At 32.2% G+C, this 23,965-nt stretch overlaps 1 protein-coding gene across 6 annotated transcripts in view; it reads left to right on the top strand.

Moving 5' to 3' along the window:
- The window catches only part of PTBP3 (polypyrimidine tract binding protein 3), a 107,402-nt gene extending 93,444 nt beyond the window's left edge, over positions 1-13,958 (top strand). For all 6 annotated transcript variants that reach the window (XM_023497386.2, XM_031942937.1, XM_031942919.1 and 3 more), the window contains 5 exons: positions 768-801; positions 1,331-1,423; positions 4,113-4,329; positions 7,585-7,662; positions 7,836-13,958. In XM_023497386.2, coding sequence (XP_023353154.1) covers positions 768-801; positions 1,331-1,423; positions 4,113-4,329; positions 7,585-7,662; positions 7,836-7,968 — 555 coding nt within the window. In that variant the 3' untranslated portion in view covers positions 7,969-13,958. The remainder of the gene's footprint in view (positions 1-767; positions 802-1,330; positions 1,424-4,112; positions 4,330-7,584; positions 7,663-7,835) is intronic.
- The last annotated feature ends 10,007 nt before the right edge of the window (positions 13,959-23,965 follow it).

Here is a 23,965-nt window from a genome sequence, read left to right as displayed (position 1 = left end):
TTTTTTTAATTTTTAAAAGCAGCCATTGTCAAAGCTAATATGATATGAGTTTGACTTTTTTCTTTTTATTCTTCCTAACTTAGCTAGCCTAGTTTTTTAGCTTTGAGTTATAAAGACTATACCGTTTTTTAAAGCATATTTACTTTAATAGAATCTTCCAAGAATTCATGTTCTGATGATGTATAATAGCTACTTCTAGACCTTGATAAATCAACATGAGGGTAGGCAGATGGGAATATAAATCATAGTTGATGAAGCTATGTTTTTATTTTTTAAGATTTGGTTCCAAAATCATTTTTTCTATTTGAAAATAAATTCACATAAAATATATCCATTTATTCAATGCTGTTCATCAGTATCTAAACAACTGTTGACATTTAATAGGGTCTTAGAAGTTTCTGTTAGAGCTTTTTTTTTTGCCATTTGTTCACAGTTAGACTTAAAATTTGCATGCAGTTCAAGTTTTGTAAAGTGATTTTATTTTGCAGTATGTAGAGCTATGTTGCATTATTCCAAAATTGAAAACCTGTTTTAAGAAAAAATTTTCTCTGTAATAATGAGATTCTTGAAAGTTTGTTATTATAACAGTGCCTTCCTTAGGTAAGCATGAAGGATTTTGGAGACTACCTTATTGTTTTGCTGTTTTATTTTACACTCACATAAATTTTGGCAGATTTTTTATAACCTCTTTAAACATTTCCATTTGAGGGATTGAGGGAAAGTAAAGCTTGTGTTTTTTTTTTTCCCCCTCTTTTTCTTAAAAACAGGCTATCACACCACATGGACTTTTTATCCTGTTTGGTAAGTTCATTTTTATTACTTACAATAATAAAACTTAAAAAGAGAAATTTGGAGTAGCATCATCACTCACTTGTTTGAAAAGCTGGATTTGTCTTTTAAGGCTATCATTTTAGCCTTCAGTCTTTAAAAAAAAAAAGATAAGCACGCATTTGTTTTAATTTCAAGGGCATCTGAAAGGATTGTTGAGAATCTGACATGAAGGAGGAAACTTATAGTAGAAATAGTAGAATACTATTGTTTGTGAAGGATGGCTCATAAAATAGTAGAATTTTTAAAATTTTTATGTAGTCAATGTTAAGTATTTACTGTTTTATAACTTTTTATAGTAATTTTTAGTGTCTAGCATATATAGTGTTTTATTATATTTAAAATGTTCAGTTTCTTGGAAATAGAATTGAAATGGATGACATTTTAAAATTCTGTTGTAAATGATCAGTTAGATAAATTTAAATTAAATATTCTTGTCAAAAGAAATTAAAGTTTATATCAGTATGTACTTGAAAAGTAAATATTTTTAAAATTTCCACAGGAGTGTATGGTGATGTACAGCGTGTGAAGATTATGTTTAATAAGAAAGAAAATGCTTTGGTTCAGATGGCAGATGCAAATCAAGCTCAACTAGGTATTAATAAATCAATTGTGTTCATTTGTTTACATTGTACAGCTTGTTTCAAATACAGTAGTATTAATAGTATATACAAAAATAATTGCATCAGATTTTACTTTTTGGTTTTGTCTTAGATAAATCTTACTTGGTGGCATTATATGTATACAGGGATTTAGGAGCCATCTTATTTGATCCATTCTGTCCAGAAATGCCTTTATTCCACATCACTGGGGAAAATGATAATCAAAGAAAGTCCTTTGCACTTGGGAGGAGTTAGAATTGTTAGAGTTTTCTCTTGCATCCTGCTCATGGCCATGCCCCTATAGCTTCTGCCTTTTTTTTCCAGCTCTAACTTCTTCAGTCAGTTGGGGAAAATGTTTAACACTCTTCTACCTGCCAGGCTATCAGCTACTTACATGTAGATATCAAGACCCTGTTAAGTCTTCTCTTCTACAAACTAACCAACCTCATTTCCTTTAGCTGGCCACTGGTGTCAAACTCAAGGAAAAATAGATGGATTTGCTTATTTTGTTAAACATTTTCCAGTTGTATTTTAATTGAATTGCAGCGTCATTTAGAAGTTTTGCAAGCTTACTGTGAGTTTGACACTTCTGGTGTTTAGGTTTCTCACAGCCTGATCACCTATGTCCTTCTTAATGTCCTTTCTACGATATTGTAGATGTGGCTTAACCAGAATGGACTTCCTGAGCTATCTCTTCCCATATTGTAGATATGTTCTTCCATTAAACACTACTGTACTAATTGAGATCTGAGTTAATTTAACTCCATGTAAATTGTCTTTGTGTAGTATTTAAGGTTTTTACTGAGAGTGATGATTCTTTAATAAAAGTTAAGATCAATTAAAAAATGACTTCCTTTTAAAAAAATTTTAATAAAAGTGTTTTATTGCTCATATTCAGCAAAATTTAATTGATAATAATTCTCCTTTTTGGTAATAACACAAAAAGTGTGTAGTTCAATCTTCTAATCTATTGGTTTCTTTTTATGGAAAGATTTTCTTCCATTTTAGCATTCAGATGGTTTCACCTAAATTATTTATATAATATTCTTTGTGAAAGCAATAGTTTTTGAGAGTAAAAAGACCTGATGCTACATGAGAATGCTTGTTTTTAATAGCAATGTTGCTTTAAAACTTTTGCATGTGTTCAACAGTGCAAAAAACTATAACTGCAGAGCTCTTTATCTGAATGTTAACATTTCTGTCTATGAAAGGAACACAGTATTTTTTTCATTTTTTACATTCTTACTAAAAGGTAAAATTAGCAACAACAAAAATTCATATGGTATTTGTCTTTTGTTACCCTTGTTAAATTCTATCAATCTTTGTAATGAAATACTTCTATAAATGTAAAATAAGGAAAGGACATAATTTCTTACTTACCTCAACTTTAAAAATCATCACTCTGCAGACAAAGTCCTAAAGAAATAGATGTGAGACAGATTAATTCAGTTTGTGACAAGTATAATACTGCTAAAAAGACACAAAAGTGTAAGGCCATCTCTGTAGTTACCTGGGTAATCAATTTATGGATGACGTGAAATTAGTAGACAAAATTGGTAATCAGAAATATCATAGTTTTAATGTAAATGTTGTTTCGAGTAAAATTTAATGTTGATAAGGAATCATTCTAATAGAGAAGTTAATCCTCCCATACTATCCTGGTCAGACCCCATCTGAAGCTAGCATGAAATTGTGAATAAAAAGCATTATGTGCTTAGTATGTGCCAAGCATTGGCTTTCAAGAAGCTTACAACCTAATTAGGGAGGTGACACATAACAAGAAAATTTAGCTCCAGAGCTGGTGACAGATGACAAGATTGGAGGTCATAAATCCTCACTGGAAGCAATAAAGTTTGACTCCTTCCTCTTGGAAGGCAGTGGGAGCCCAAGTGATGAGTAAGAAGACTGGATAGATTCTAATGGAACTGGTGAGATTTAACTTTTATTAGAGAAGACTTAGAAGTTTGAGGGTGAGTGGGGTTGGTGATAGGGCAAATCACCTTGAAATAGTGCTTAGGTTGTTGTTATGTGGAGGAATCATTAAATTAAAAAATTTTATGTGTGATCCAAGCACCTATATAAGTATAAAAGTTTCAGGAAGTTGTGCTTCAGTTCAGCAAAAGGAAGAAAATTAGATCATAGATTTAGAGCCCCAAGGAACCTAATACAATCCTTTCATTTTACCAATAAGGGAAATGAGACCCAGAGAGTTTGTGATTTATTATAGTTCCCACAGGTAATAAAGGTAGGATCAAATCCCAGGTTCTCTGACTCCAAATCCAGTGTTGTTTTCATAACACTGTAATGCTTCTCTCCTTAAAATGTAATGAATTGCTTTGCAAAGCAATTCCTCCCCATTTTGGAAGATTTCAGAGTATGACTGGGATGATTTTAGGAAGGGATTTAGGTATTTATTAGGAAATTGAATTAGATGAACTTCAGTGATTCTTATAATACTGAAATTTGTTAAATCTATACTTAATTTTGAAGTGGCCTTTTTATGCTTTCAAGATCACCGTATGCATTTTGCCACCATCTTCTTTTGGCCATTAACACCTTTCTCATTCATGGGCAAATTTGGCAGACTAAACTAGAGCATAAGAAAAAGTATATGGCTTTTGACAGAATATAACTTCAAACTCTTCTCATGTCGAATTTGATTTTTTCCTTCCTTGATGCTAGCCATAAACCACTTGAGTGGTCAGAGACTTTATGGAAAGGTGCTTCGTGCTACTCTGTCGAAACATCAGTCAGTCCAGCTTCCTCGTGAGGGCCAAGAAGACCAAGGTTTGACTAAGGATTTTAGCAATAGTCCTTTACATCGTTTTAAGAAGCCTGGGTCTAAGAACTTCCAGAATATATACCCACCATCTGCCACCCTGCATCTTTCAAACATCCCGTATGTAGCTAATTACTTGTTTACTTACTTTATTTATGAAATATTGGTTTTTGTTTTAAATGTAGTTGAAGAGAGTTGATAAATCATGAAATTGCTTCTGGAAGATCACTTATCTCAGCCTTTAACTTCTTATGGCACGTAAAATGGTATTTTGAAAACATTATTTCTATAATAAACAAAATAAGTTGTGAATAGGTTTTTTTTATTAAATGTGTGTTAAATCTTTTTATTTATTAATGGTTGGGTAATTCTAGGTTCCTGATTCTTAAAAAGCATAAACTTTTTTTTAGTTATTATTCTATTGGTATATATCTATCACTTTGAGCAAATATTAGCACTTCTCCTCTCCCCTTTGTATCTATAATAATACTGTTAAAATTTAATTAACTGTTTGCCATCAACTGTTTGATATGCTGCCACTCTATAGGTAAGGTTGGGAAGCTTTTGCTTTCACTTGTCTTTTTCTTATATTCCACTCATATGATTGTTTTTGAATGACTTGATACCTGATACTTGAAACCTCCTCTTTCAAAACAGATTCCAGAATCATTTTCCCTCAATCTCATTCAATTGTATTTGACTTTTGAAATAATATAATGTTCCCTTTTAGTGGAACATAGTTTAGTGAATTTAGGAAATTAAAAATATTCAGGTTTTAAGTCAAATTGACCTTTACATTTTTCTTACCCTTCCCTTGAAAAAGCTAGACATTAGCTGAAGTTTTTGTCTTCTAGCATTCCACCAGAGTAATATATGTATATATACACATACATAGTAGACCCTTAATAAAATTTTAATGAATTAATGAATAAAATAGTCCATTTTTAATAATTTGTAGTGATTGGGTTTTTCCTCACAAAGATGAGTTATTTTTACCTTTAAAAAAATTTTAAAAGTATGCTTGCCTTTCCATATTTTATTTTAGTAAGTTTCTGAAGAGTACATATGAAGTATCCACACTTTTCCAATTTTTCACTGCTTAATAATGAGCAATAATAATTGAATTGAATGAATTCAGCTATACTTATTTTTAAGATAAATCTACTGTTTAGATTGATAACGTGTTCTTTTAAACTTGTCTTTGACTATATCTTTTCTAATAGGCAAATGCCTAGCTAGATGGCTCAGTAAATAGAACACTGGGCTTGGATTTAGAAAGACCCGAGTTTGACTTTTACCTCGACACTTAATAATTTTGTGACCCTGGGCAAGTTACATTAGTCTGTTTCATCATTTGTAAAATGAGAACAATAATAGTACTTTTGTGCATCATCGTAAAGATCAACTGAGAAACTATATAAAGCATTTTGCAGAACTTAAAAGTGTTCTTAATTAAAACTATGATTCAGGGGTTCTTAAGTATTTACCAAGTTCCTTGAACAGTGGCAGTAGACATAAAATATTTGATTGAATTGCTACTTTCAGAAAATTGATTGGGGAAACAAATTTTAATACATATAAAATGTAGCATAGTGTTGATTAAAAAAAAAAACTTGTGAAGCAGAACTAGAATTTAATTACATTTTGAAGGATGGATAGAATTTTGACAAGATACAGACAGACAAATGAACATGATCTTTTATTTTATTTTATTTATTTATTTTAGTAGTTTTATTTTTCCAAATACATATAAAGATAATTTTTAACATTCATTTTGTAAAACTTTGTGTCCTAAATTTTTCTCTCTCCTGTCTTTATCTTCCCCTTGCCAAGAAAGCAAACAATCTAATCTAGGTTAAATATATGCAGTTCTTTTAAACATATTTCCATATTTGGAATCAAACCCAAAGGAACACCTCCCCCCCCCCCCCCCCCCCCCCCCCCCCCCCCAAAGCCACATGAAAGAAAAAACAAATAAAATAGGTGAAAATACTATGCTTCTATCCACAGTCAATCTCCATAGTTCTTCTCTTTGTTGATGTGATTGGATTTTTCCATCCCTATTAACATCTTTTAAGGGGACAATCAAGAGATTGTCTTGATTAGTGCAGGGCATATTTATATTGATGAGTTATTGGAAGATATGGTTGGACAGGTAAGAAGCGGCTGTGTTGTGGAAAAGCCTAAACATCAAGATGATTCTGCATTTCATATAATAGTCAGTTGGGAGCCATTCTGTGTTAATGAAAGAAGTGTTGATAAGAAAATATCAATGAAAGCTATATTTGTTTTTGAATCTTTGTTTTAGCAAAGTTGCTCAGACACTGCTATGTAAGAAGGATCATAGTAGGAGAAGACTAGAGAGAGACAAAAAGGCCGTTGTCCTTAGGAAAGCTAATTCGTATCTAAGAAGCCATCACTTGCAAATAGGACATTGGGAACTAGCAATAAACAGGAAACATCCATAAGAGATGCCGAAGACAAGTTCATTAGGACTTAATGATTATTTTTGCAGAATTAAGTAGGGAAAAAAGTAATTTGTAATTCTGAGGTTTTGAGCTTGGAAGACAAATGAAAAGAATAGTGCCATTAACAGATATGAAATTCATGAAGGGGGGAGAGGCATTTTTGGAGGAGCAGATTAATTTTTTAAAAATTGTGAGTGTGGAATTTAGTGGTAGATAAGACTTTAAATTTGAAATGGAAGATAGATGAAGAGGAAACTTGGAAAAAAGAATGGTAACTAAAGAGACAATTGGAAGTAATCTGGATCGCATTGGTAATTAAAGCTCTATGCATAAATATGGTCCCTATAGCTGCCCATAGGAAAAGAAGCTTAGGGGAGGAAAAATTAAACTTTCAGATACTTGTCCATTTAAGACCTGGGGAAAAGACTGAAAAGGAGCAGTCTGTAGAATTCTAGAGAAAAGAGAATTTCAAGAAGAAAGATGCGTGTGTTTGTCAGCAGGAAGGGTACTGAAAATGAATCTGAGTATTAATGAAGAAGCCAGAGATTAAGTTGAATCTAGTAGTTAAAGACAAGCAGAAACCCCAGGTCAGGATGCAGTTAACATTGTTAAATAGTGAGGTCAGCCAACAAAAGCAAATAAACACAAACAATTAGAGTTTGAACCTAAGTCATTTGTAAAATGGAATGCAGTGCTCCTTATAAGATCAAACAGGCTTTAGTTATTATTAAGATGAAATAAGATTTTCTAAGTCTGGAAAACACTATGTAAAGTTATTGTATTTTTTTAATATTCAATTATCATGATATTTATAAAAATATTATTTTAATTACAATGTAAGTTAGCATATTTGAAGTAGTTCAGAATAAAGCACTTTTGATTTTTTTGTTTTGTTTTGTTTTCTTAGACCTTCAGTTATGGTTGATGACCTGAAGAATCTATTTACAGATGCTGGATGTACAGTCAAAGCCTTCAAATTCTTCCAGTAAGTTCTTTTCTCTTAAAAACTTAGCAATAAATAAGATCCTTTAAGATTGTGAGTGTGAGACAGAGAGAGAGGAGAGAGAGAGTGTGTACACATTATAGTTTTGAATAGAAAATTAAAATTATAGTATATGAAATTTACAGTTGCTGAAATATACGTGTTCTTTTTCCCAGGAAAGATCGCAAAATGGCACTTATCCAGTTGGGATCCGTGGAGGAAGCAATTCAGGCACTTATTGAGCTGCATAATCATGATCTTGGAGAAAATCACCACCTCAGAGTTTCCTTCTCAAAGTCAACAATTTGACTTTTCTGTGAACTTTCCTTTTAAGACTGGACCACAATTTCAGTAAAACCTTCAGACAGAGACTGAAGCAGCTTAAGACGAATTCTGCCTCTTTTACAAAATATTGAATTAAACTCTCGCTGAGTTTGATGTTTGAGTGTATTCATACACAGTAAAGAATCAAGGGATTACCTTTTTTTTTCCATTATTTTCTGTCAGTTTGTGGTATAAAAGGTTTATTATTATTTCTCCGCACCAGAGTTTCTGTGGAAATATCCTATAAAAAAAGGAATATTTTTTTCAATCAGGTGCCCTGTGTTTAAATTCTCTTTCAGAGGACAGCCTTTTAGTTTTGGGTCCAAATCAAGCTTACACAACATTTCCAAATTCCTTCATGGTTTGAACTATTTAAAATATCAGTACTTTTAAATCAGTGTGTAAGCTAAAATCCATATATTTGTCTCTTATTAGAAAGTGTGATTCATGGTCACTACTTTGTGACGTGATAATGAATTCAAAGGCAAATTGAAAGACTAATGTCTCAGACATGAATTTCTTAATGAAAAACAACTGATCTTTTTCCTCATTCATTGGACTTTTATGTTCTTAATTTTATTATGAAAGTAAGATTTTTGGAGAAAGGCAGTGCCTGACTCTCTTCCCCAAATCAAGTTGGATTGAGATAGAATCAAGACCTGTTTATAAGATTGTTTTTATTGAGTAAAAAAATCATGTTTTATCTGAATTAACAATGACATTTCCCCCATGAAATGATGTGTATCTGATTCTGGAAAAATTAAAAGGAAAAAATAGTCCTGATTAAAAACTACTTTTTTACATTTGTTTTCAGATAATAAAAAAGTTTACAGTCTTAAGGAAAATATTCAGGTCAATCATATGGTTTGACAGATTTTTTAAAAGTTATTTTTGGTAAGGTCTTCTTTAAAAAAAAAAAATTAAACCTCAAGGGTTTTTTGTACCACTATAATCTAATACTTAAATCAAAATTACTGTGTATTTACTTAATTTCTTATTATGTGCCTTATTATGTGCTTATAATGATACAATAGCTTAGAGTTTTATCTAAAGTATCTTGAAAACTATTGTGGGCTTGGTAAGAGAGATTTTTTTTTTCTTTTTGATCTTTAGGATTTAAAAAGTTTTCATTGTGATTTTAAAAATAATTTTCAATAAGTAGTAGTCTGAATTCAAATTTTTGGTGCTTTGGTGCAGAAATGGGGTGGGGTAGGGTGGTTATGGGATTGGTAATAACTAAGTGCATACCCTGTAGGCCTCTTCAAATTTGATCTGGTAGCAATTAGTGCCACTTATGTAATATTTTATTTTATTTTTTTTTTTTTACTGTAAAGCATGGTCCCAATTTGTTGATCTTGTGTACACCCATCAGAATTTGTCTCAGGATTCCTTGTTTGTTTATTTTTTCCCTCAGTACTAAAGAAAGAACTTGCTTTTCTTTGCTAATATAGCTTCATTATTAAGTGCCCACATATTTGGAGAGTAAGGGAGGATTGGATTGGGAAGGGGGGGAGGGGGAACTGTCTTCTCTTTATTTTGTTGAATGTAAGAGTGTGTTTTAATGTTGCTTCAGTAATTATGTAATGTGACATTTGTTTCTATATATTAAGCAACTTTTGGTTAACTATTACTTTGATGCTTGATCAGATTTTTAAAAGCATTTTTCATTTTTAAGAAGTCATTTTTGTGTTAGCCCTTTTTACTTATTTCAGGTTTTAAGAATAGTCTCAGTAGTTGTGATTCATCTCAGTTATTCATTCAGCATGTTTCCTTGCCATTACGCCTGCCATTAATTTTAATGTAGTGATGATCTTGTTAGAAAAACTAGATAAAATTTCTTAATCTTTCTAATAAAATTCTGAGATTGAAAGAATTATGATAATCAAGCAGAAACAATTTATTTAGTCATTGATGGTGATTAAACTGGTAGAGTAGGAGGGAACATGAAGTTACCATAAAGAGGACCATGTTAGCATTCGTTGAATAGGCAACCTTAATCATATGATCTGGTGTGCTTTTTTACCGTTTGGACTTTTTTATGTATCATCTATTGAATGGTAGAAAAGACAAATAATTTTTTAGGTAATAAGAAGTTTTTTGTGTTTTTTTAAATCCACACAGTACTTAGAGTTTCTTTATTCCATGGCATATATTAATTGGAATATTTTGTATTCCACTTTTGGTTAGAAAATATTGTACGACTTAGGAAACTTATTCTCGTAAGATAGTCAAGCTAAGTGCGGCAAAGAAATACTGATAGAAGAAGGCAGATCATAATGGAGTTGAATGTAATTATGAAGCAGGTCTTTAAATCTGAGAGAACATTTGAATCCTTATCAGGGACTTTGTGTATATATGTGTATGTATGTATATGCGTATATATTCATACGTACACTATTCTGATATTGTATATACATATGCACATAACATTTTAATTTATTGACAAAGAAAATTAATCTAAATTAAGATTTGGAAGAGACATGTTGATGTATAAAAATAGGGTGTTTGGAAAAATTTGATTTGTGTCTAAAATTAGCCCACGTATGTGGATATTATCCATTTTGGGGCTTGTTGTTTGAATTATAGAGGTCTACAGTTTATGTGTTGGCACAGGTTTTGTAAATGAAAAAAATTGGGTGGTGGGAAATCAAGATCTGTGTGCTTTTTTAATTTTGGCATGCATTTATTCTCTATCTTATAAGCTTTTTTTTTATTTTTGCTGTTGATCTGTAGTGTTAATTTTTGAAGTTTATGTACTTTATTTTTAAAGAATATTAAATTACTTTTGGAGGTCTCTTGGCTTTTAGATGAAGTGCAGATGAAGATTTCAAAAATAGCAGTACATTTAAAATGCAATTCTATGGCTATTTTAAGTTAGGTTGAAATATAAGTTCTTGTTTTCTTAGGAGATTAAAATAATTCATTGGTCTGCTTTAAAGAAAACAAGAGGAGAACAAAATACAAATCAAAAAATTTTTTTCTGATTATTTTTCCCTACAAACAACTTGTTGGAGAAGAGCAGAATGACCTGATAGCTCTATTGTGAAAGTCAGTAAAATGTTGGTTGTTGATAACTTTTTCAAGTTTACAAATGACTGAAATTGAGGTCATATTGTTTGAAGAAATTTGGGCTTTTTATGACGGTGCAGTTTTCCGAAAACTAAATTGTAAAGTTATTAAGAATGTATATTCAGTAAAGGGAATTTCCTCACTCCGAGTGAGATGCTACAATCCTGTAGCAATGAAATTGTATCTGATCCAAAAAGTGTGTCAGTGATTCCAAAAAAAAGTTTTGCCTTTTTTATAAAAAACTTGACTCCATTTTAGTGTGTGTCTTTTAAATGCATGACTAACAAATTCAGGTGAAAAAATTAAATAGATTCAAGTAATGTTCTTATTTGATATAACAGTCTAGTGTCTTAAATTTGAGTAAGAATGGAATAGTCCTATAGATCTTTATTACTTAGAAATGGTACTTGGAGAACACTTATGAAGTATTTTTAAAAATCCATGATTTCATAAGTGTGGGTACTCCCTCCAATGATGCAGGTCATAAGTATTATGACCTGTGCCTTAGAAGTTGAGTTGGCATTGTTGCCCTCCCCTGTTCTCTCCCTCCTCACCAAAAAAGAAAAGGAAAAAAAAAACACTTGGTGGCCAGTGATGGAACTAATCTTGATTGGATTTCAAATGGCAGCTATGCTGTATGACCATAAGTGTTTACTTGAAGCTGTCACAGCTTGGTATTTAGATCCAGAATTTGTGTTTTCATATATATAACCTTAGAGAATCCAAGATCACGCCTAGATCTTGATGAAACAATGGAATAAGAAGGATTTCAGTAAAGACTTGAAAATTTTTTTAAAAATGGAATTTAGCTTAGTATTACAATTCCATTTTTCTTCAGCATTTTTAATACCTTTTGCATATAAATAGAATAAAAGAAAATTAATTAAACCATCTAAAAGAGCTATCATGATTGAAATACTAATTATTTTAGTCTTGATGTTTCTGCTTTGACTTAATATTTTTATTATTTTAAAAGTTAAAATTAGAAGTTGAATCTCAAAGCTTTTGCAATTTTAATATAAGTTCTCATGATTCACTCATGAGTGTCTTTGCATTAGCCCCATTTTATGTGCAATGATTTTAAATGATTTGAGCCTCTATATTTTAAAGATGAAAGGCAGCCGTCACTGTTAACGTGCTGTATTTACACATTTTTTTTTTGCAACAAACTCAAAATATCAATGTTTCTAAGGAAGAGTGTTACTTTATAGTAGCAGTTTTGTTTTTATACGTTTGTTAAGTTTATCATCTCATCCTTGCTCTAAATTTGACCAAAAGATGCTGAGAATATGGACTACTCCCTATGAGTAACACTTAAAAAGTTTGCCAAACTTTGAGTTCATCTCCTGAAATCCTTTCTGTGTACTGCTATTTTTAAAACTAACATATGAGAATATACCTGTGCTTAAAGCCATTTTTGTTTGCCTTTTCCTTTGTCTTGATCTGTTGTTATCTAGAATAAAACTGCCAGACTTAAAAGTTTTACTGTTGTGCTGAAAGAAATATAATTCAGATTGCACAGGGGTTTTCCTTTAAGCAAAAATTTACTCTGCTGTCTTTTAGAATATGTTTGTAATATACAAGACTATTTGTAATCTTTTTTTTCAGAGAAGAACTTCCTAGCATATTAGGAATTATGAATTACTAGAAAAAAAATTTGAAAATATACTATTTGACTTGGGGGTTTTTTGTAAAGGGGGAAAAAACCAACAAAACCAGGACCAAAGTTTATGTGCCTTCAGTAGTCTTAATTGTCCTTTCCCTCCTATTTCGCACTTAGTCAAATTCCATAAACTGTATTAATATAGCTTTTTAAAAAATGTTGGCCCACTGACTATCCATACATGCAAAGAATTGTGACTTCTTAAATGAGGTCTCAGTTACTCCTTTGCCTTTACCATATTCATTTTATAGCATTGTGCAGGAATCTAGGAATAGAGCTGCTTCAAATCTTTGTGTAGTGGTCATGGTATCTTTTCTAATTTGGGGCATATGGTCTAGTGGGATAATGGCCTAGTCCAGTGTCCTTGGAGATGCTAGCTATGCTCAGAAGCTTCTTTCCAACAAACTTAGATCAGCACTGTAAACTTTTTTTTTTTTTTTTTAAGTTCTTGGATTTCTGCAGTTTGTAATATTAGTGAATATTTAAATAGTTACTTTCATATTGTCATTTTAATCACATTCCAGTCTTCTGTTTGTTATTATTTTTTTTTAACATTGTTACCCAAATCCTTCAAAGGTTCATCCCAAATCCGTAGCAGCACAAATCATAAAGATTGCTGACTAAGCAAGTTCTTGCATCAGAATGTCACCTCATTGCTCTGACCAAAGACTGTTCTGGTTTTACTGAGACATTCTGTTAAATTTCCCCACTCTCCTCCAAGCTCCTTTCTGAAAGAAGACCCAATGCATAGTGGCCTTTTCTTTGTATTTTCTATTTGGTGAATGGACCACTTAGTGAAAAATGGGAGTTTAAATGTGAACAGAATGATTTGGGTTAAAGGCAAGGGATAATGGATTATTTCAGTACTGTATTCAAGAAAAAAAAATAGCACAGCTAGGAGCCTCTGACATTCTATCGTGTTTTACATGGTCTGTTCATAAAATTCCCTTTTTCAGTTTGTAAGAATGTTCATCTAACACAAGAAAATGCTGTAAATATTTGTAACAACATTTTTTTACCTGGCAAAAAAAAAAAAAAGGTTTTTGGGAACAAGTTAAAGTATAAAGTGGTTTTATATAAAAACATCAATTGTCTTGTATATTTTGATAAGCAACAGTACCAGCTTTCATTTGTAAAGCAGTTTGTGGCATTGGAGGAAAAAAAGGATTCCATGTCTGTTGAAAATGACTTATGTTATAAATGCAAAGAGAAGATAAAATATTAAAGAAACATATTTTCTAACTGCGTAGTGCATGGTTAATTCAAGCTTCTGTATACTACAGTATATTCCATTTCTCTTAAGTTTGTGTATTTGCTGATTATTATTACTTGATTATCTATATTTAACTCTTTTCCTAACAACTCTAGTGTTGTAGCATGCCTTTTAATAAATGTCATGACATCTGTACTCTCTTAAAATTTCCTGCGTTCTTGTCGTGTTGCTTTGGGTTTCCCCCTTGTCTGATTGTAACTCTAATGATGTCTCACTTTCATTTTTTTCTTAAAGCTATCTAAACTAAAACTTTATACTCTTTAGAGAACAAAGAGCACACGAGTGAAATGTTTAAAATACAATAATCATACAAATCAAAAATAGCGTTTTAATTCCATAATTTATGGAACAGTTGTCTTTATTGGAGGCGTCAGAAATTTACCAATCTTCCTTCATGTTTATCCTCTATACAATCAAGACAGCACAGTCATATCCTACACAATATTAAGCTCCCTAGCATTTCTTTTATATCATTAATATATGAGAGAAAACCTTTACTATATTATGAAATTCCAGTGTAAAGACTAATCACCAATATATATTGTTTATTGCCCCATGTAATACTATTTTTTGAACATTCTTTTCTAAAAACAATTAAGAATATTAGGTGGATGCACTTATATTTCACTTCAGAGATGCAGTACAAGAAAGATGTAATGAACATTATGAGATGAATGCTCATTTTCAGATGGGACTACTTCAGATCATAATTTTGACTAAGACATAGCTTCCTTTTTTTTTTTTTTTCCCCCACCTTGGTAACTAATCCAAGATGGAGCTATTAGGATTAAAGGATAGATCAAGTCATCATAAATATCCCTGAATATATATCATCTAAGTGGAAAATTTATCGCAAGTTTTTCTCAGTACAAATTATTAATTTCTTTCTGGCCAGCATCATCACATTGAATTTAAGGTTTTTGAAAACTTCAGTATGTTGGATAGATGTCACTTAAACTGTATTTTTAAATAAAATCTCTTAACCTCTTAAAACATGTTTCTTAGTCCTTTGGATTAAAATAATTGGCTAATATTTTTAAGGCCATTTGGGTAATAAATATATAGCCCCTCAACCAGATGGACCTTTCTAAAAAATGTGGATTTTTCACATAATACATGCCTTGATTTCCTATGACCAAGATTTCTTCTTCTCTATGATATACTGTGATCCCCCTGAAGAGTGGGAGATATTTGTGGGAGTAAGGTATTTGAAGGAAGATGTCTTCTGAAAACTGCTAACCATGAAATAATTTAGGAAAACCAAGTGTCACTTTATGAAAGATATCTTCCTTAATTAAGAGAAATTCAGAATTGTATTAGTAATTCCATAACCTTTTTTAAAAAAGGTGCAGCTTATTTCATGTTATTAATAAAACATTCCCGTATTAGGTTTAGACCCACAGAAAGAATATTTTTTTTTTTATCAGAGGCTATGAATTTTAAGTAAATGACATGGAAGGAATTTGAGTTATAACAGACCATAATCACCAGAATCTTTAAATAACATTTACCATTAGTTCCTAAGATAAGAACATTAGAACTTATATTACAAATTTTAAAAATCTGATTCCCTCGTTTTAAGTTATAGTATTTATAGAGTATTAAGGAATTAGGAAATAATATAGTTGTGTGCTACAGTACAAATAAAAGTTCTTTAGTCAAAATTACAATCTTCAGATTCTTCTTGCATGCTTGTTTTTACATGTCTTTCCAGCCTGTCTATTCTGTTCTAATTCAATTTCTTATAGAAATTATTGCTTTTATGAACTACAGGATTGGGATACCAAGCTTTAGGATTTACTTTGCTCCAACTTCCTTCCAATTAATAAAGTTATTTTTAATTGTACACTATCTTGAGACCCAATATCATTTCAAGGTACATATGCAGAACACAGTTTTGTTTGGGTCAGATTTTAGCAGGGAAGGGAAGAAGAGAGGAATAAGCTTTTTATTAGGTGCCAAAAGTCATGCTGAGTGCTTTACCAAACATTAAGTATTCATGACAACTCTAAGTGCCATTTCCATGCAGGTTAAGGATCATAGCTAGGAAGCATCTAAGACTGGATTTGAATTTGATTTGATTTGGTTTGGATTTGAATTCTAAAACCAAAGCTCTGTATATATTAGGTCACCTAGATTTGTTCAAAGAAGAATCTAGATAAAACTGTAGATTGGTGGCCAGGACAGAGAAGGGGCTGGAAGTCTCTCTAAAGGAGAATTACTTGAAAGACTGGAATGTTTGACTAGAGAAAAAATTGAGGGAGGTTGGGAGAGCTGCATTATACTTTTCTTCAGTTACTTTTAAAGATTTTCATGTGGAAAAGGGATTTGGTTTGCGTTTGTCCTTGAACCAGGAGGGAAGAAGGGGAGTGATGGATATGTGATGCAAGGAGGCCGGTGCAAGGCAATATTACTACTATTGAAGATGTAGAAGAATTCCTGTTTAGATGCAGTTTGTATCACTGGCCTCTAAAGTCTTCCAATTTTTAGCTTTTAATATTACTGGTATATATATTTGACACAAAAATTGACCTCTACCCTCTCTCCTCAAGTATGTTAGTTATAGCTAAGAAGCTTTTTTAAAAGCAAAAATGTCATTTAAACATTAAGCACTTATTATATGTTAGGCACTGTGCTAAGCACTGAGAATACAAAGAAACAGAAAAACTAATCCCTGCTTCAAGGAGTTTATAATCCAATGGGGAAATTTCGTGTGAAAAACTAGACATCTATGCAGGGTAAATTGGAGAATCTCGGAGGACAGGCTAATTAACATTAAGAAGGATCAGGAAACACAGAAGGGATTTTGGCTTACTTAGACTTGAAGGAAGTCAGGGGGCAGAGAAAAAATTCCAGGTTTAGGAGACATTCAGCAAAAATACATTTAAGTTGTGAGTATTGAATGTCTTGTTCCAGCAACAGATCAGAGTACATAAAGGGAAATAATATCACCATTTTTAAAATATCGACTAGACTTTTGTTTTTGCAAACTGCTAAATTAATATCAGGTGATATGGTTGTTTGACTGCTAGGTCTTAGAGTTGAAAAGACTTCATCTTCCTGAGTTCAAACGCCACCTCAATAAAAGCTGTGTGACCCTGAGCAAATCATTTAACTCTTTGCCTCAGTTTCCTCATCTGTAAAATGACCTGGAGAAGGAAATGGCAAACAACTTTAGTATCTTCACCAAGAAAACTCCCAAGTGGAATTACTGAGATTACAACTGATTCTAAATTTAACTTGCTCCTTTCGTTTACTCCATTGCTACAAATTCACAGAGATGCTGCTCTCCTCCCTCATTCCCAAACTAAGAAATTCTAAAAAAGATATTACTTACAAATATTTTTTTCTACTACTTGATAGTCATAAGTATCAAATACATGATTCTAAATTCATTATTTTATTCCTAGAAAATACATGATGACAAAATCATTACATCTTTTAAATGAATTTGTATTTAAATTATTGCAATAGCTTCTACATTTGAAAATATACCCACAAACATTCAAAGCATTCATGGTATAGAATACCTATCAAAATAACAATGCAAATTTGTGAAATGGAATCCTGGACTTGGAATAATTCTTTGGCACGCTAAGGGTCCTTGGCCTACAAGTGAAAGAACTCTTGCAATGGAGAATAAAAAGAATAATAAGGCAAATTTCCTTCCCTCAAGAAGTTTGTTGTCTAATGGAATAAATAAAAATATACTCAACTATAATATGAAACCGAAATGAAAGATCAGTAATAAAAAACATTAATTTGGACCAAAATATTTATAGCAACACTAAGGGAAGCACATTAGATGGAGGGAAATTCATTACTGGATTGGCTTGAAAACTGGAAAATAAATGTAATAGAATATCATGTAGTAAGCAGTGACTTGATAAATATGAAGAATTCAAAGAATTGTGGAAAGATATGTATTGAACTTATGTAGCTCGGTGTGAGGGCTATGTATTTTTAAATCAGCAGGAGTCCGGAGTTCAGGTTAGGGGAAAATCGTCAGTCTTTATTCTCAGTGAAGAAGGATCGGAGGTGGAAGAGAATGGGCGATAGCAATGTGTGCAGCTGAGTCAAGAAGCTAGCTAGATCACCAGCCACACGACCAGCAGCTGGGAGATTGGAACCCAGGCCCCATCTCTTCCAGCTTCTCTTCCTGTTCCTCTCTCTGCCTCCACCCACCAAAATCGTCATTTCCTGTACAACACATCAGGACTTGCACAGAGAGTGGGCAGGGACCATTCTTTATCCAATCATGTATATTAATAGAGTATAGCCCAATTACTATTTAGCCTCATGTACTTGGGACCTAAGTGCATCAACTCAAACTTCAGCCCATTACAGCTCGGAATGTACAAAATCAAGATCATTTATTCACTGACTATAAATGTAAATTAAAAGATTATTATCAGGAAGTTGAACTCTTGAGTAATGGAAAAATCAATGAAGGCCCAGAAAAGTAAAAAGTGAAACATATTTCTTCCCTCATGGGAGGAGTTGGGAGTAGGAATTAAGTGAGAGTATTACTAGAACAGAATATTGTATGCATTATTTGGATTTTTGCTCACTTTTCTTTGTTCCAAAAGTGTTTAGCATGGTATAGAAAGTGGGAAACAAATGTGATGACCTAGACAAAAGGCATGGATAAAATTTTTTTAAAGGCAAGGAAATCATATAATCTGTTGAGTATGATCATCATACTGTGTCATATTCAAAATATGAAATTGGGACATTAGATTTCTATCGGATCAAATATCGTACCCATACTTTACAAGTATTATTAACCTTAGTACTTGAGGAACCTACTTTTTTCATTACTCGTCTTCAATTATTCTGCCATCTAGTTCTCATATCTCCTTCCTCCAATAATAACAGCTAGCATTTTATATAGTGCTTTAAAATTTTCAAAGTGAAAGCACTTCACTGCAAAGGCAAATACTTAATCATCTTGTCCCTATAACAACTTTGGAATCTAGTTGCTACTATTATGTCCATTTTATACAGATGAGGAAACTGAAGCAGTCAGTGGTTAGTTGACTTGCCCAGGATCACATAGCTAATAAGGACCTGAAGCTCGATTTAAACAGATTTTTTCTGATTCTGAGTCTAGCTCTCTAAACACTGCACCATATAGCTGCCTCAAAAATCTAATTTTCCTCAAAGAATCAGCTCAAGAGCCACCTTTCACATTTTTTACATTACATGATTACTCTCTATTAGTTACTAGTTCTTCATTAGCTACTAGTGCTATAACAACTTTCTGTTGGAGAAATTACCTTGTATTTACTTTGCGTAGTCTTATATGTGTATATGTATCTCCATCATCTACTACAGTACTTGACTCATATAAGCCACTTTGATTATTTGAATATAGTGTGCTGGCACTATAGAGGAGCATTAGAAACACCTCATGTATTTTGTGGTGTTTTGAAGATGAAGGGAATCTCCACACTCTGGGTTGTTAGGGATAATGCAGTTTTCCTAAAAATTAAAAATGAAATCAGAATCAGCACTTAAGTTGGGGGAAAATGGCATCAGAAGTGGAAGAGATGGTTGGAAAGCCTGGAGAATGTCAGGTCAGTGTGGGAATTTGTTTTGCTCACTTATATATATTTGTTAAAAGGGTTGTTTTTTCTTTTGGTTTTGGGTTTTTTTTCCCCCTTCCTCTTTCCCTCTCTTCCTCTTTCCTTTCTCCCTTCCTCCTCTTTTCTTCTTTCTTTCGTCCCTCTCTCTTTCCCTTCCTTTCTTTCCTCCCTTTCCTTCCTCCCTCTTTCTAGGTTTCACTTTGTCTATGGAAATGTTCATTTTCCAAAGAATGAAGTGGTAGACCCAGAGAAGGTCCTGGGTCACAGGTCATCCAGTAAGGATTCAAGAAAGGAGCAAAAAGTAGTGTGGTTGTGGTTCCCAGCTCAAAAATACTGTCAACATGGTAAGAGTAGATGACTTGGATTCCTGTGGTCATGAATCTAGGTAATGACAGAATTTTCCAATTTTTCCAAGACATCAAAACAGATGCTTACTATATCTCTGATAGTAGTTTCCATATTGGGATGAATGCTATTTCCAGAAAGAATCTATAAAGCCTTCCTAAGTTATGAAATCATGAGAAAAAATTGCTATTTTCCATATATATATATATAAATCTGAGAAGTAAACAGCTGACCTAGATGGTATCTGAGAAAAATGCTAAAGATCTTTCTGTTAAAATCATCACTTAAGCAAAAATGTTAATTGTCACTACTATTATTGAATATGATTCTAGAAATTTTAGATTCAATGGAAGGACAAGCAAAAAAAATGACCTAGGTCCCAATAGATGAAAAAGCATCAAAATTATTAATTTTTTGCTGCTATATGATAGTTTGCATTGTGTGTCGATTAAATATTAATTGAAACAATAACTTCAGTAAAGTAGCTGTATGTAAAATAGTTCACAAAAAAAAAATTGTATGTTTCCATGAAAACTCAGCAGGAAGAGTTAAAAAAGAAATTCACTCAAATTACAGAATGTATAAAAGATCTGGAAATCCATTACCAAAATGTACATAGGAATTTTATGAAAATAACTTCAAAACAAAACACTATAGAAATAAAGGAAGACAAATAATTGGAGAAATTAATTTGTCATGGTGGGGATGTACTAATAATTAAAATCATAATGCGATCAAAATTAATTTTGAGATTTGGTGACATATCCAGTAGATTAACAAAAGTCTGCTTTATGGAACTAGTTTATAGAATATTCATTTGGAACACCCAAAGAAAAAAACACTGGGAAATGAATGTAAACTGTTTGCATTTTTGTTTTTCTTCCCGGGTTATTTCTACCTTCTGAATCCAATTCTCCCTGTGCAACAAGAAAACTGTTTGGATCTGCACACATACATTGTATCTAGGATATACTAGGACATATTCAACATATATAGGACTGCTTGCCATCTAGGGGAGGGGGTGGAGGGTGGGAGGGAAAAATCGGAACAGAAATGAGTGCAAGGGATAATGTAAAAAAGATTTACCCTGGCATGGATTCTGTCAATAAGAAGTTACTATTAAAAATAAATAAATAAATAAAATAAAGGCAGCGCAGCGCGGTGGGGGGGGGGGGGAAGAATATTCATTTGGAGAAATAAAAGATCAAGGATCTCAAGGGAAACATTGAAAAAAAAAGTAGAAAGGAAAGAGACTTAGCAATACTGCGTTTTAAATTATATAACCCAATAATCATCCAGACTATTTAAGCTAAAATAAACAAAATATAATAAAAATGAAATTAAAATAAACAAAAATAAAAATAAAATAATCAGTGGAATAGATGTAGAGGAGAAATAATCAAACATGGCCCAGTGCTTGATAAACCCAAAGACATCAACTCCTAGAGTATAGACAAAAATTTCTGGAAATATGGTAACATAGTATAGAAGAAATTATGTTTAGATCACATTGTAAACCACACTAAACTACAAATGAATACATATCCTACTATAAAAGATCACATCACAAACAAATTAGAAGAAATGGGAAAATAATTTTTGCAGTTATGAATTAAGGGAGAATTGATCAAACAAGAGAAAGGGATGATAAAAGACGAAATGGTCAATTTCAATTTGACAAAATTGTTGTATACACAAAATCAATGCAATTAGAATTAGAAAGGAAGTAGGTAATGGTGGGGGAAACTTTCCACAACATTTTCTGATAAAGATCTGATATTCAAGATACATAGGGAATTGATATGTACACTTAAGAAGAATAATTTCCCAAGGAATAAGCAATTCTCAAAAGAAGAAACGTCAGCTAGATGGCACAGTGGATAGACCTCTGTACCTGGAATTAGGAAGGCTCATCTTCATGAGTTCAGATGCTACTTCAGACACTTACTGGCTGTGTGACCTTGGGCACTCCAGTTTCTCTGCAAAGAAAACCCCATAAAAGGTCACAAAGAGTAGGATATGACTCAAATGGCTCAACAACAACAAAAAAAGAAGAAATACAAGCTATAACCATCCATGTGAAAAATGCTCCAACCACAAATAAGAGAAATACAAATTAAAAAAACTTCAAACTCATTAGATTGGTAAAGATGACTTTAAAAAGAAAATGATAAATGTAAGAGGGCTATGGGAGAAGAGGCACACTAATTTACTAATGAAATTGTCCAATTGTTTTGTAAAGTAAAGCAATATTGAAAGCAAAATATCACTAAACTGTGCATATCTAATGGTATCACTAGTCAGCATGTATCCCATAGAAAGAAATAATAATAGATAACATTTACTATGTGTCAAGAACTTTGCATATATCTTGTTTATTCCTTGCAAAAATCCTAGGAGATAAAGTGTAATTATTATGTCACATTTTTATAGATAAGAAAACAGAGGCAAAAATATTTAAATGACTTGCCTGGGGATCACATAGCTAGTTAGTGACAGGATTCAAAATGAGGTCTTTCTGACCAGGCTTGGTGTTCTATCCATTGCACCATTTTGCTGCTCTGGCTAATAGTGGTAAATGATGGTAAAACTAAAAAGTTACTTGCCTATTAAAATGCTTCTTCTTTTCCAAATACATATCTATGTGAGGCCAGATTCTCTTCATATATTTCAAACTCTATCCACTGTGCCTCCTAGTTGCTGCTCCAAAGACAGGAGAAGGACCCAAAAGTATAAAAATATTTATACCAGCACTTTTTGTTGTTGCAAAGAACTGGAAACAAAGTGGGTGCCTATTACTCGAAAAATCACTGAAGAAATTATGATATAAGAATGAAACAACATTTTATTATTGTAAGAAATAATAAGAGATGAATTAGGGGAAAAAAAAACTCTGGGAGATCTTATATGAACTGATGCAGAGTAAAGTGAATAAAATTAGGAAAACAATTAATATTGTGTCTTCTTTGAAAGATTTTAGAATTCTGATCAATTAAATTGTCAGTCATGACTCCAGAAGAATGACAAGAAAGTCCACTTTTAAGAGAAATTAATAAAAACAAAAATGAAAACCCTGCTTTTGGTGATGGACTAAAATTTCAGAATGAAACATACAGTTTCAGGCATGACCAATATGTGAATTTATTTGGGCTAACAATATACCTGTTACAAAGGAAGTCGTCTAATTTTTTTGGCAGGAAGGGTTGGACATTGATGTTAAAAAAAAGAAATTAAGAAAAGCAAATCAAAGAAGCATTTAAAATACATGAAAGGCAGGAGTTAAGTTCAGACAAGCAGAGCAGTATTGGTACTTTCTGTTAAATTTAATATGTATTTAAGAAAAATGAAAGCTGAAAGGAATAGAATCACAGTTTCCTATTAAAAATCAAATAAAGAGTCAAATTTGGTGACTTCATCTCATAATTTCATAAATTTGAATAATATATGCGATTAAATAGATACCATATTGATATGTTTCTCACTGGGTTTTTTTTTTTTTTTTTTGAAAGGAGAGGTTGTGGGAATTAAATGTTCAGATACAATGGGGCTGAAAGTTATTCTCTACTCTAAGAGTAATAGATTAGATATAATAGATAATAGCTATAATAATTTTATATAAAATGGCACCTTTAACACATTCTGGAAATCAGCAGCCATAGTCTTGGGAATCATCATCATGTAACTGGTTAGGAGGCACCATAGATTCTAGAATTTGAATTCCTAGGACCAAGCTGGTCTTAGGAGGAATAGAGAGAAATGAAAGAAAACTGAAAATGTGAAAGTTAGAGGATGGGGAAGGATATTATCAGGGAACTCCTGGTACCCAGCTAACTAGTTTTTAATGACCTTACTCATTCCCCTTCTTTATCTTCAAACTATTCTTCATGACTATGCCCTTGAAAGCTTGGGCTCTGAGCATCAGGAGTGATATCGGTAAGGAAAAAAAAAATCTCCCTGAACTTAACTATTTCCCAGCTAAACTGGAAACACCAAAAAAGGTGGGAACACCAAAATATACTTTGAACTATGACTATTTAGGGCACC

This window comes from Sarcophilus harrisii, chromosome 1 (genome assembly GCF_902635505.1).
Source record: "Sarcophilus harrisii chromosome 1, mSarHar1.11, whole genome shotgun sequence".
Taxonomy (NCBI): domain Eukaryota; kingdom Metazoa; phylum Chordata; class Mammalia; order Dasyuromorphia; family Dasyuridae; genus Sarcophilus; species Sarcophilus harrisii.
Note: the sequence above shows the minus strand (reverse complement) of the source record. Positions and strands in the feature narration are given on the sequence as shown.